The sequence below is a fragment of the Gouania willdenowi genome, chromosome 16, assembly GCF_900634775.1.
Source record: "Gouania willdenowi chromosome 16, fGouWil2.1, whole genome shotgun sequence".
In the NCBI taxonomy this organism is placed as follows: domain Eukaryota; kingdom Metazoa; phylum Chordata; class Actinopteri; order Blenniiformes; family Gobiesocidae; genus Gouania; species Gouania willdenowi.
In genome coordinates, this window is record NC_041059.1 from 13,055,834 (window position 1) to 13,070,237 (window position 14,404).

General features: G+C 38.2%; 1 protein-coding gene across 1 annotated transcript in view; it reads right to left on the reverse strand.

Moving 5' to 3' along the window:
* The window catches only part of myh14 (myosin, heavy chain 14, non-muscle), a 41,248-nt gene that overhangs the window by 21,511 nt on the left and 5,333 nt on the right, over window positions 1-14,404 (reverse strand). Inside the window, 12 exon segments of the mRNA XM_028471248.1 lie at window positions 496-648; window positions 720-934; window positions 1,013-1,156; window positions 1,255-1,353; window positions 2,311-2,374; window positions 2,492-2,584; window positions 3,874-3,921; window positions 5,796-5,910; window positions 7,882-7,909; window positions 9,505-9,540; window positions 9,543-9,660; window positions 10,748-10,954. Of these exon segments, the coding sequence (XP_028327049.1) occupies window positions 496-648; window positions 720-934; window positions 1,013-1,156; window positions 1,255-1,353; window positions 2,311-2,374; window positions 2,492-2,584; window positions 3,874-3,921; window positions 5,796-5,910; window positions 7,882-7,909; window positions 9,505-9,540; window positions 9,543-9,660; window positions 10,748-10,954 (1,320 nt within the window).

Sequence of the window (14,404 nt, forward strand, 5' to 3'; positions counted from 1 at the left end):
TGTTTCAATGTAGAGTGTAATATCATATATATATTATAAATATAGCGTTCTGGAGAACCTTGACCTTTCTGGTAACTTTTTTTTCTTACCTTCACATATATATACATTTATACGTGTAAAAAAGGCATGTTTTTTTTTGTTTTGAGCTCAGCATCTTATTACGTTATTGACCAGTTGTAACATTTTGGGTTTTATTACATTTTTTAAGTACATTTTGGGCTCAGCACAGTTCAATAATACACTTTTTTGGTACATTATTGACCAGTAAAACATTTACTTATCACTCACTGTTACATATCGGGCTCTAACAGAGCAATTCAATGAAAAAAAATCAGAAAGTGAGAGACACTTTAGATAGAATTTATGACAGGAGAGCAAAACAAGTCAAGGCTTAACGTAAGAGAGGGTGATAGTTGGTTTACGGTGAGCAAGAAAAAAATGTAGGCAGAAATCACACAGTTAGAAATATAAAACTCCTTAAAGTGTGTGACTCACCTGGAAGATCTCAAATCCTGCGATATCAAGGATGCCTATGAAGGAGGCTCCCTGTCTCTGCCGACGGTCCAGAGCTCTGTTGACCCTGTAGACCAACCATCTGAACAGGCGTTCATATGTAGCCTTAGCCAGAGCCTCCACTGCAAAGTCAGCCTAAATAAGGAGAAACACACCATGTAGTTCTCTCCACAGAACCATGTGTCTGTGTGTGTAAAGAATCGTACTTGTTCCTTGGTCTGGGCCTTCTGCACGTACTCTCGCCCTACTTTGATCCTGGGAGTGAGAATGGCCCGGGTGAATTCCAGCACGTTGATGCCTAACAGGTGGCTCAGCTTCTGAGCAGCTGTGTTATCAGGCATGGAGGCCTGGTCGTGGTTCTTCTCCTTCATAAAGGAGATGTTTCCAAACTGGAGCACGGCAGAGATCACCTTCAGCATCGCTGAGGAGAGACACGACAGGCTGGGAGTCATTTACAGTGAGGAGGATAAAGACATGAAGTATCTGTCGCATCTCTTACACATTGACTCCTCTGGGGTGAAGCCCATAATAGCCATAGAGTCCATAGTCTGAGTGAAATTCTCTGCATCACTCTGACCAGGAACAGGAATAGAGCCGCCAGTCAGAAAGCGATACTCGTCAGCCGTTCCAAGAAGCAAATCAGCTGGGAGAAGAAAAGAATAACATAAAGGTTATTAGTGTACCACACACACAGTTTATAAGTAAGATTTTACAACAAAAAAACCCACAATATCTGCTCACCTCGTGTTGCTTCTGAAGCACCACACAACAGCTGGTAGAAGATATGGAAGGTCCGTTCATCTTTGGCTTGACGGGTGGCTCGAGACTTTTCTAGGAGGTCTGGATTCATACGGTCATGGACAATATGAACGTATTTGGTCGTGAGGTCAGAAGAAAGTGGAAAAACATGATGACTTTTTCCAAGTAATGTGATTTGATTGATCGTTGGTCAAGCCTTGGTTTTTGAATTTATTTCAGTTATTCTACGACCAATTAGCTGTAAAATCAAATCAAACATTTCCATAAGAAACAACACAATTAGATGTCATCTTTTCCTGGATACTCTAATGTAGGGGTTCTCAACTGGTCTCACCCTGGGACCACCATTTTCATTATATCGCGACACAATATTTTTTTTTAAATTCAACCAACCAAGCTTACACGAGAGACATGAAGTATTTATTTATTTTTGACCAGCTGTCCAGGACTCACTTTTGGGTCCCAACCTACCAGTTGAGAATCGCTGCTCTAATGTAATAAAGAGCCTTTTTTTGCCTAATATTCTGAAACAGACACTTTAAAAGACAAATGATGATAGTCTCAGTGTTGCCTTAGTAATACTGTCACCAGGCTGCGAATGAAACGTGCCTTCAGTATTTCAAGTTTTCTGTCCGAACATGTAGAGAAGAAAACCCCAATGTTTGCTTGCAGGTGGGGAAATCCTACCAGGTTTGCATCATTACTTAAAATTTCCACCTCCTGTCAGCTGAGTTAGATTTCCCAGAGATCAGCAGTGTGAATAATAAATAGCTATGATTCCCACTGAAATATAAAAAAAAAAAAAAATGCTTTTGCGGTGTGTGATGAGAATGAATACATTGTGTTTGTTCCTACTTGTCATTGGATTCAAATCAAAAGACATTTTATAACTGTTCCATGAACATAATTATGACATAAGTAAGTTATATGCACTACGTTTTAGGGCTCTATTAAAAAGAAAACAATTTGAGATTCAGAAAGTATTTAGTTTTTTTTTTAAAAAAAAAGAGATGAAGTGATGAAGAGAATAAAGGATACAGGTCTCAATATTGGCACCAACGATGTATCCGGCCACGTCGAAATTAATGCGAATGAATTTACCCTGAAAGAAAGAAAATCACAAACTGTGTCACTTTATCAAATAAACTCACACTAATGATAGAATTTAGATTAAAACGTTTAGTGAGTGAAAAACCATCATCTGCTTGTTATGACTTACAAATCTGGAGGAGTTATCATTCTTCACGGTTTTTGCATTTCCAAAGGCCTCCAGTATGGGGTTGGCCTGCAGCAACTGTCTTTCCAGCTCACCCTTAGACAAAAATACAGACTTACAATCAACTTTGAAACAAAATAAGATCCTAAAAAAAAAAACAACAACATTAATCCTGCTCTACATGAAACTTCTACAGCACTTCTATGTCAAAAGCCCCAATGACATGACTTATCCAATGAGAGGAGAGTCATGAGCCAGTGCATTTTATTTAACAATACAAGCACACCTAGTGCAGTGATTCTCAACACCTGTTAGAGTAAGGAGTTAACAATAGGCATTTAATACAACAAGTACAAATGATGTGGGATAATTTGGTTGTTTTTTTAAAAAAAAATCAAATTCAATCAGACCACAATCAAATAGATGTTTGTTGAGAACCGCTGTCACTGAACAAGCAGTCACTGAGCTACAATAATAACACTATGTTGGCTTATTGTAGCAAGCTGCAAAGCATTCTGGGAGCTGTCGCATTGCCAGTGCAGCAGCAGCAACAGCAGCAACACGGATGATGAGCATCAGGGAAGTTTGCAACAAGAAGCAGTTTTACATGAACATTTAACACTGTTCACTGTCTGAGAAACAACCTGAATGCTGCAGACAGAAACAAAGCCAAAAGTATGTACTATACACCTCACGGCCTTCAGATAAAGACAGCTAGTGTCACACACCCACACTCCCACACCCTCGTCTGCACCCACACGCACGCACGCACACACACTGTAGATTTCTTGTTCTTAAAACAAACACCGTAGAATAAATGTCAAACAGCTCAACTAAAAGACAGCTTATTACTACTAGCTACCATAGCTCAGCAAAGTACCAAAAACAAGAGGCTCAGAAAACAAAAACAAATATAACTATTTAGATTAGCAATGCAGTGAAAGGCTATGCTGAAAATACATATACATAAAATCATATACATGAAAAAGTTCAAACAAAACCACAAGTTGTTTTTTTTTTGTTTTTTTACACTGATACTCACATACTGCAAACTCTTGGTTTTTGAGAAGAAAATGTAGTTTTTGGGGGTGAGAGGATTAGGTGGATGGATGAAAACATGGATGGTTAAAAACAAAAACAAAAAGGACAAGTAAGACAACAATCACAGCAACAAAAAAAGAAGTACAAACAGGCCAAACTGAAAGCACAGTACAGGTTAATTGTTTTTAAGTCATGAGTAAAGGCAGCTCAGAGCTTTAAAGTTTATTTTTCAGTTAGTCTGAAACATTGTTGGGATCATTAGGTACCCGTGTGTAAGTAAATAAGTAAGTAAGAATCTTTAATAGCCAAAGGAAGGACAGGAAAGCGGCTCAGAGTTAACTCACCCTGTTCACCATAGTGCTACCTCTGGGAAGGGACCTAGAGCCATCAATCTGAGCATGCAGGCCGCAGAGAGAGGGATGGTGCAGAAAACATGGAATAAGGAGGAAACAAGCAAAGGAAGGAAGGAAGAAACGAAGGTCAGAGGTAATATTGAGAAAAAGTAGGAAAAAGAAGAACTACAGAAAAAGTCCACTGCCAGGTCTTAAAGGAAATGTAACACATTGGACTCATCGTCTGTAATACGATGATCACATGCCTCGTTCAGAAAAATCCCTGTTGAACTTCTCATTCACAACACACTGCAATGCAACGTGTATTCAGACCCTTTTTTAAATCAAAGCCAGCATGAACCCTTTCAGCAATTTACCCTCCAGAATCTCATGTACAGAATCGACCCTTAAAGGTGCAGTCTGCAACTCTTATAAAAGTCTTGCTAAAGCTGTCACTGTGTAAGGACAGCTTTACATTAAACTAGTAGTTTGTATGAAAAAAACAGACTCATTGAGTCCCCTTTGGAAGATTGCCAGAATGCACCGTGACCGAGCAAAAAGAACCAATCAGAGCCAGGATTGTGTTTGATGGGCTGTCTGACAGCTGTAGCTCACAGTCCCGCCCCTTTCCCGGAGCAAGAGTGCCATCTTTTTTACAGTGTATGGTCTGGAGGAGCAGAAGATGGAATTGGTGACTTTTCTGCTTGAAAGGTAATTACTGCTGCTTGATTTACATTATATTTGATTTGTAATTGTTACACTAGAACTCTGTGGTGCATGTGTTTGTTCATGTGCTCGCAGCAGCCTCCGTGTGGGCTGCTGTAAGTGACACTATGTTGTTGGCGCTGCTGCTGAGGTGTGTGCACATTGAGAGAGCGAAGCGCTGCAGTAATATGCTTTTAACAGAGCATGTTATATTACTGTGATGTTGCTGTCTGGCTAACGTTAGGTTGTTAGCTCCTCTGAGGGAGGGACTTTGGAAAGTTTGGAGGCAGGGCAAGAGAGCAGCGGGGAGGGAGGGGGAGAGAGGGATCTGAGAGTCGCGGACTGCACCTTTAATGACCGGCCTTGGCATTCCTTATGCAACATGATGCTGGAGGAAATTCCTCCAACACTTACCACTCATACTACACGCTGAGTATCAAGAGAAAACCTTTACCATCATTAGTTTCATTTGAGTAAAGGTATCCTTCAGTTGTAAAAAGTGGTCGAGAACACGTTTTTTAGCTAAGTTACACTTGCACAAATGCTTACAAGTTACCATTTTTTCTGCTACTAAACACCCTTTAAGACCAAATACTGAATCTCATCCCTTTCCTTATGGGTGCTCACAATGAACAGCATAAATAAACCAATAAATCAGATGTGTTTGTACCTGTTATTTAAATTGTGCTCTCATATGATATGTCTGCCTTTATTTCAAATAGTTGTGCAGTTGAAGCTTTGCATTTCATTTATTACGGCACAAGTCAAACAATAACACAACTGCATCTCCATACTTCAACCATAGAGTATCAACAACACTACATATGCTTTACTTTGGAAAAGAAAAATCTTTCCAGATTTCTGTGGTGTATCTACTTCCCTCCATGCAGAGGAAAGAAAATGTTTTAATAAGAACTAATGTGAATCTGTGGTGTCAATTGAAGTGTTTAAACAGATGTTTAACTGCCTTCTGATGACATTTTTTAATAAACCCAAATTGGTCCACATTATGATAATTAGTGAACAAAGTCTCATTTAACAGTTAAAATGTTTCATCAATGGAGCTAAGCACAAATTACAGATAAACAGCCCAGCCTTTACAGTAAGAAGCAAACCATGATATATTTCAGATTTCTGTGGCTTCCAGCATTGCTCTTCTACTGATACTGCTACTGGGGGAAAAATATATATCTTCTTCTCCAATCTGCGATGCCACAGCTGTAACTCACCTGTGTCACTTCTTTGTTTCTACCCAGAGTCCCTCCCTTATGGGAGGAGGCAACAAGTGCCAAATACTGGATAACTTTCTTAGTATTTTCTGTTTTTCCAGCTCCAGACTCGCCCCTGAAAGGCAAAACAATGTGTAAGAACCAAATTATACTTATATACATCAATTTTTAGTAGCCATGTTAACTAAAAAGGACATGCAGCTGACATCACACTTCACACAACTTTGTTTATACACCATATTGGAAGACAAGACCTCTGCAGGCTCCGGTGTTGTTTGCCTGTGTGCTGTCTTAGAAAGACCAGTGTTGTTTACTCACATCAGCAAAATGGCAGAAAAAATTGGGAGCCAGGAGAACAAGCTTTCATTTGCGGAGAACAATTCCTTGCAGGTAAGTACGACTGAAATAATCGATTTAGGGGCCTTAAAGATTTGAGATTAGGGATGCACCGGATATTCAGTGGCCGAATATTGCAAAAAAAGCCACATTCGGCCTTCGGTTTAGTGAGTTAAAAGCAAGGCTGAATAGTAGTGTGTGACGCAGTGACGCAATCAAACAACGTGCAGTGACTTTGAGTTGGAAGGGTGTGTGCGCGTTGCTGCAGAATCAGCAGCAGCAACAACAGCAACAGCTCCTCCTTTCCGCACTCAAACAAAGCCAGATTCTCTCCTTTCCGCTCTCTGTCACCGAGTAAAAGTTAGAAGTCGTCCAATTCAACAGTAGAAAAAATAGTGCAGTTTGCATTTACATATATGGCAATAAAGTATAATATATATTCTATATTAAACCGCAGTGTTGTTTTAGTTCATTCTAGGAGGCTATTTAGGGACTATTAAAAAAATAGTGAAAAACCGCATTCGGTATTCGGCCAAGAGTTTATACTTTATTCGGCTTCGACCTCAAATTTTCATTTCGGTGCATCCCTATTTGAGATCATATGTTTTTGCATGTATGTGATGTGGCAACCCTGGGCTCAGGGCGGCAACAGTTTTCCATTTAGCCTCCTAAGTACAGAAACATCCAATCAATGTTTGGTACTTTCCAAATCGGTATGTCACCCATCCTTGGGATAGCTGATTCTAAGCTTCCAAGCCTTTCTATACTTTCAGCTACTCCCCAGTATAGTAGGACTGTTTATTAATTAAGTAATTGCAAGATCAGGGTATGCAAAGTCTGGAAAATTATCTTTATTCATACCGTCCACAATTTTTTGTAGAGCCGAATTTGGCACCAACTCTTTAAAGACATTTGGAGAATATATTTTTGCGAATCCTGAATGTTCGGTGAACTTTGAAAGGATGTCTTTGAAAGGTCTAGACATCACTATGCCGTCTCTAATCTTCCTCCACACAATTCTAACCTCCACTTCAGCTTTCTTGTGTCCAATATGGTAGAATAAACACAAACCATGACGTCACTGCACATCCTCTATAGATAACCTTGTGATGGCAAAAGTTTAAGAAGAGGAAACACACAGGAGACAAGAAACTTAACACATACATTCTTCACATTTATAAGCACACAACTCATGTGGTGCGTTCAAAGCTCTTTTTATAAACAGAGAGTGGAGGATACCCACTGTCAAGATTGTTGCTTTTTGGAAAACAATAAATGGGAAAAAGTACCAATAAAAGGGCTGAAAGAAGCAGACGCCTTGCTCCACATACACATCAATGCTAATTTAGGATTATAATAAAGTGGGATGCACGGACAATGACAGGAAGAGTCTGTCAGAAAGACAAGAAAGGCAAGGAGAGGGATGGGAGACAATGAGGGCATGATGGATACAGACTCAGGAGGCTACAGTCACATTTCTGTCCCCGCTAGGTTTTTAAAACATTAGCATAAAGTTCTGCGTAATATAGAAAACTGTTCTGATTTTCGTAAATCTTTGTTTGCTTCCATAATTTGATTTTTTGTATAAAAAAAACTAAATATTACCCATCATTTAAATTACCCCAAGCTGTCATTTTTTCCCTTTAATAGACATTCAAGTTTCTAGTTCATCCTTACAGCAGTGTTAGTCTTATTACAGATGAGAAATCATTCACAATGCATACACTGGGTAAAAATGAAAGCTACTCACGTGCAAAGAATGGCCTGATCTTCTCTATCTGTAAGAATGAGAGAAAACACGTTGACACAAGAATATTTACATCACTGTTTAGGAAAGGCGCTCATGAAAGGACTTGCATAATTGTAATTACAGGCATCAGTGACTTTAGTACCTAATTTTACACGAAGAGTGCAAACGATCCCTGTTCTCCATTGCGTTGTCAGAATATGACCCATAGTTTATGTTTACACAACGGCATACATCAGAAAAGCGCTTGAGATAGATAGATAGATAGATAGATAGATAGATAGATAGATAGATAGATAGATAGATAGATAGATAGATAGATAGATTTATTTGTTTATTTTTACCTTTATCTAACCAGGAAAGTCTTTTCCACTGCAGGAGACATTGTAAATGCAAAAGAAGTGCGCTGAAACCTGGGCATATTGACCAGCTTGTGGTTTTTTCAATAAAATCTAAAAAGAAAGTACTAACTTTCTGCATTTATTGTTTGTTCTAGGCATATACCTCAGTTAAGTTGCACTAAAGTCACGTTGCGTGAAAAGCCAAAGTTGGTTTTTTAAAAGGTTTTAAAGGTTTTTATTTGAAGTTGTTGGCACATGGCATGTTAAAGCCAATGTTTTGAGTGTAAAATATGACAATAAAATATATGTCATACATAACGTGCTCATGAAGGGTGCAAATTTACAGATTAGTTGAAAAAAATAATCTCAATAATTGCCTTTACTTTAATATCGGAATATATTGTATAGTAATCTGACCTATGTATCGGGATCCAAATCGTATCGACAGATTGCCAGGCAATACACACCCCTAATAGGACAGATATATAGATAGATAGATATGGTATCTGAATCTCATATCTCTGATTCTTGGTATAACACACACTCTTTTATCAATAGTAAAGTACATACAAGTGGGTCACCAACTAAACTACACTATCTAGGCTGCCAAACCAACACTAGACTAATAGTCAATAGGTGGACATTGTTTCTAACGCTGCTTGTGTTTGCTTATAAGATTCCCACGCATTCAAGCCACGAAGAATTCATACTGGTCCTACAGGTTCAATCACTGTGGTAACACGCCTACAAACCTACCCAGAGGGAGGTGGAGGACGAGTGATAACTACTACCGAGGGCTTATATCATCTCTGTCCCGTCCTGTCATCCCAGCTAGATGACCTGGGGCTGTCATATTGCTCAATAAACCGTTAACAGTTTTTCAAGGGTAGCTGGGAATTCTCTTGTCACTTGATGAAGTCAGCTTGACGGGTGAGGCGTAAAAAAATGTCACTCATGCATTGTCATTACGTCTAAGGTACAACATGTAGTTTACCACGGGACATACATATCTGCCTTTGGTAAAAGGAGTGTCAAGCTCAGTAATCCCAACTGGGGGAAAAAACGTGTTCCTGAATATTTGTTTTTACCTTTAAAGCTTCAGATAACAGCAACACGCTCAGAATACACCACACCTTTAAATAGCATTCACGGCGTGTCTAAGCGATCAAAGATCACACAACGTATTCAGCTCCACCTCTCAGCCGATAGCAGATAGGGAAAGTATGGGAACGCTATAGGGTGAGAGGTAGCTCATGGTCACAAGTCACAGATAGCACTGATTTACCTTGAAGCATGCTGCGATAGGCTGCTTCTGATATGCGTAGATGTGCGGGGGCATCTCGTGGCGTTTTTTACCTCTGTACATCTCCACAATGGACTCCGTGTAGATAGGAAGGTTCTTGTATGGTTTACTAACCACACAGAACAGCCCTGAATATGTCTGTAGAAACACACAGGACAAAGAAAACTAGAATAAATACATAAAATACTTTAAAACAATCATTCCCACCTAAGTAATATATCTGCATGCAATATATTAGAACACTTCTGACACATTATTATGGGACAGTGTGACTACTCAGAGCCAATTAGCAGAGATTAAAGATCATCAATCACCACCACAGGGACAAATTATCAAGCAAAGTGCTTATTATTTTTCATTGCCGACTTTAATCATTGATCGTTCTTATCCGCAGTTAAAAACGTTAACACTCATGCTATGGCTTTTTGGCTGCCGCTGCGATTCTAATCAAATACAGTTTATGTGAAATTATTCTATCCATTCTATGCGTACCCACTTAGTTAATGCAACATTGTCAGAAAGTAAAAACACCAACCAGTTGTCCGACTAACCCATCATTGCAAGTCTGCCAAGTTCAACATTTTCTTTGGTATAGAAAGTTTACACCTTGTCCAAATATTCAAGGCCAAGCAGACACACTGAGGAGTGATCACTTGAATTGACATCAGTAAAGTAAATAATTTTTTTTTCTAAAGACTAAAAGATAATCTTAGACTAATTATGACTCAGTGAAAGCCATAAGTAGTGCACAAACACCACTATCTTATCTTTTATTGTAACACTCTACATTCCCTCTCTACAGCAACATCCTTCCTCGTTCACCCACTAACAGGACACTGTCATTTACTTTATTATGCAGAATTGCACCCAGTAAATACAGCATACGTATATCTGTGATTATTGGGCTACATTAGTAATGCTGCTATCCCTTTCTAATAAGATTCACTAGTCTATACTCTTTCTCTGTTCTGTACTCACAACTTTCTCTTGATCTTGAACAGAAACCAGAGATACCTCAACGCACAAGAACAACCTTGTAAGTCGAATCTCTTCGCCTCCCTTACCTCCTCGTATCAGTTTACACAGGAGATGCCAAAGCACTCCCTGGAACACGTGCATTAACACAACATCAGAAGCAGCCTGTGTGCTCCTACCAAACACTATGGATTCTCTGGAATAATGTTGGGAAATCTTTCAGCTTGAAATCACATTTTTGTCAGCTTACATAGATTAGGCCAGAGTAGTATCTCTCCCTCAGGTTGTGCAGCACTGAGGCCTCATTGAGGCAAGTGAGGTCGGCCATGTCCTCCACTTTACTGAAGCGTGGCGGGTTCATCCGCTGCACCTCCTCTCTGGACAGGGTCAGCAACCGCTGGCTGTCCGTCAGCTCCACCTCCACCTCATCGCCACGCTCTTCTCGAATGCTGGCCGACTGAGGAGAGAATTAAAAACCAAACATCTTTATACCCGAACCAGTATAGAAGAAGGGTTTTTACCACATTAGATGTAAGCAGCAGAAGAACATGTCAAGGTACAAAGCCACAACCATTTATGAAGACATAACTTTATGTTAAAAACCAGTCTAAAGATGTGGTGTTACTTCATCATATCTCAGCAAACTCTGACTAAGAAATAAAACAGTCTCTGTTATCTTTCGATAAGCTCAAATATTTTAATCTTAGTGTAGTCCCAAAGTTGAAACATCAAGTAAAAAGTAGGTCTGGGTTAAATAAATACATGAATCGATTTAAAATCGTTTTTTTCTTTGAATGGTCCAAAATCGATTAATAAAACTGTACAACTGATCATTTAATACGTCTTTTCCCACTATGTGCAATGCAGTGCTGTGGGCTCAATTACTAAATAAATAAAAATAATATTAATGTAAATATGAATATTCTTTATATATATATATATATATATATATATATATTTTTTTTTTTTTATTATGGAAAAAATACCAACTTCCAATAACAAGATACAATTGCCATTTTCTTTTTAAACATGAATGCAAATGGACACAGACACATTGGAAATTAAATTGAATTACAGAATACTATGCCAAACGACAAAAAATGGCCCACCCACCCCACCATGAATATCAATAATTTTAATACTGCTACAAGTTAAAGTTACTTTCTTCTATTCATTTATTTATTTTATACTATTTACAGCATTAAATATCTGAGAATCTCTTTCATATTCAAGTAAAATTGATAAAAAATTGGTACCACTACTAAAATATAATGAACCAAATCAAAATCAAATTGAATCACAAATCAAATCAGGCCCTCGTGAATCAAAATGATTTGGGAAATCAGAATGGATACCCAGGCCATCTCTAGTAAAAGGTTGTGTTTATTTTAATTAGACAAGACACACCTTAAGACCTTGTCCATTTTTATCGTTTGCATTCTCTTCCCAACTGTGTGAGGTTTTCTTACACTTTCCACCTCCCATAGTCAAATACCGTATATGTTGGGGTCTTGAATGAATGAAGGAACCAGAGTTGATTTCCTCGGATAATTTGCTTTATTTGGGTAGGAGTGAAATGTGAGGTGAAAACCTAGCTCTCTGTTAGCTTGCATTGGACTCCTGATGTGGTTTCCTCACAGTGGGAAAGCAGAGAGGGTTGAGGGAGCTGACCAACCAAAACAAAAAGATAAGAAGACAGTAAATTTGGACACTGTTGTCTATTTACTTTCTTTTCTTTTTTTTAGGTTTGTGAATTGAACAGAGAAACTGGCAGAATAAAAGGCTGCTGCTCGTAGTGAGTAGCTTTTTTATCTTTTATTCCAGTTTACTTTGTCACTGTAACTGCCTTCACTTTTGGTTGTTTTACATCAAATTGTTGGCATTATTGGTTGTAAATGCATGCTGCCTGATAAATCAATAATTTACTGTATCATAAAATGTAGTGTTGTTCTTAAACAATAAATAATGTATCCATAAATCTGCTTTACCCGATCAAAACTGCTTATTCAGCTGTCTCAGAGCATAAACCCGCGTCGACCCTGGCCAGGTCGCCAGTTCATTACAGAACATGGGAAACATCTATTCTGATCAGGGTTGGGGTCAATTATAACTGCAATCAAGTAATTGATAATTAATTACAATTATGGTGTAATTATAGTTGGAATCGTAATTTCAAAAATCTATTGCTGTCATAATCGTAATTAAACAGTAATTGAGTTTAGATAACTGACTTTGTAATTGTAATTGCCATGAAAATTCTATAAAAAATATAAATTTTTTATTTAACGCAAAACTTGGGAACCATGTTACAGTTTTATGTACAGTTCTACATATATGTAGTTAACAATTATTAAAATATGTTTCATATGAAGCTTTTCCACATTTTACTATTTAAAAAAAATGTAATCCAGGGTTATACTGACACAAAATAGGCTCAGATGCCCGCACCAAAAATATCAAAACCTATGTTTTCATTGATGAGGAAGCCTAACAAGGAAACCAATAGATAGTAAAGAAATTAGATGATAGATATTTATTTTCAGTGTATTTTACAGCTGCTTTAAGACCTGTTATCATAAGAGATTCAAACAGAAAGCTAACGCAAGAGGAAGGTTAACTTTTCATTTATTTCAGGCTTATTAATTGTGATTAATTGGAATTGAACTTTAGTTTGTTTATTTGTTTATTTATAAGGATCCTTATTACTCTTCCTGGGGTCCATCAAAAAACATTTTACAAAAAAAAAAAAAAAAAAATATCACACTCCAAGTAAACAAAAACTGAAAAACAATATATTAAAGTCAAAGTGAAACAAAAAAAACCACAATCAATGTTATTCTCATTATCGTTACCTATTTCCCAACCAACCGACCAACCAACCACCTCACCCTACAAGTCCGCACACGTTTGAAGAACAAAATTAACTTTAGTAATTGAGAATATCATTTTAATTGACTTTCTGAGGATAAAAAAAATAATTGTAATTGGAAAAAATGCTGGTTACTGTAATCGTAATTGAATTGTGACCATAGCCTCACAGCTACACATTCCTGTGGTCATTGCACAGATGTGAGTTAACCTAACAGAAGTTTTCAGAAACCGGGAGAAAATCCTTACATACATACAGTATTTGTTCACACTGCCTTTTTTGTGCTTGCTAAAGAGGAGGTAATGGAACTGAAGCTTTGACTGTCACAGCACATCATCCTGCTCTGCTTCATCACTGCAGCTGGTGGACGTTAGCGTCACAAAATGAACCAACTGTGTGAGTCTTTGCATCCATGTTCATCAGATATGGCTGATGGTGGATAGATGTGTTTCTGTTTCTCTGTGTCAGTCTCTGATCACAAGACAAAAAAACCTAATCAGTGTCTGTGGACCAGCCTCTTAAAAAAGGACAGCGTGAAGGAGGAGTGTATTGACTCTATTCCTAAAACGCTTCATGAAACCAGTCCTTGCTGGGATAGCTTGACTCACACAGCGGACATACAGTGGATTGCATGACAGGCTTTGTTGAGCCTAATGCTTTAAAAAGCGTCGTGTGGCAGAGAAAATACTTTAACGGGAGGAAACCAGAGCCTGTCGTAAGAATACAAAAACCCACAGTCAGTACAATAACACGCAGACAGGCACACGCCCTAGGCTGCCTTGCCTCACCTGTCTGACACACCTTCAGATGAGGTCACACATAGCAGCTAATAATTTAAGAAGGAATTAATATTCAGATTGTAGAAAGAAGGAATAGTACAGTATATATATCCAACAGACAATATATAGGCCAACAGATGAACAAGGGGGTGATGAAGTGCACACTGTCATTAGTATTGTATGATATGCTTGTTTCTACATCTTGGGCTTAGACAATAAAATTACATGCTGATGTTAATCGAATGGTGTGAATCTGAGG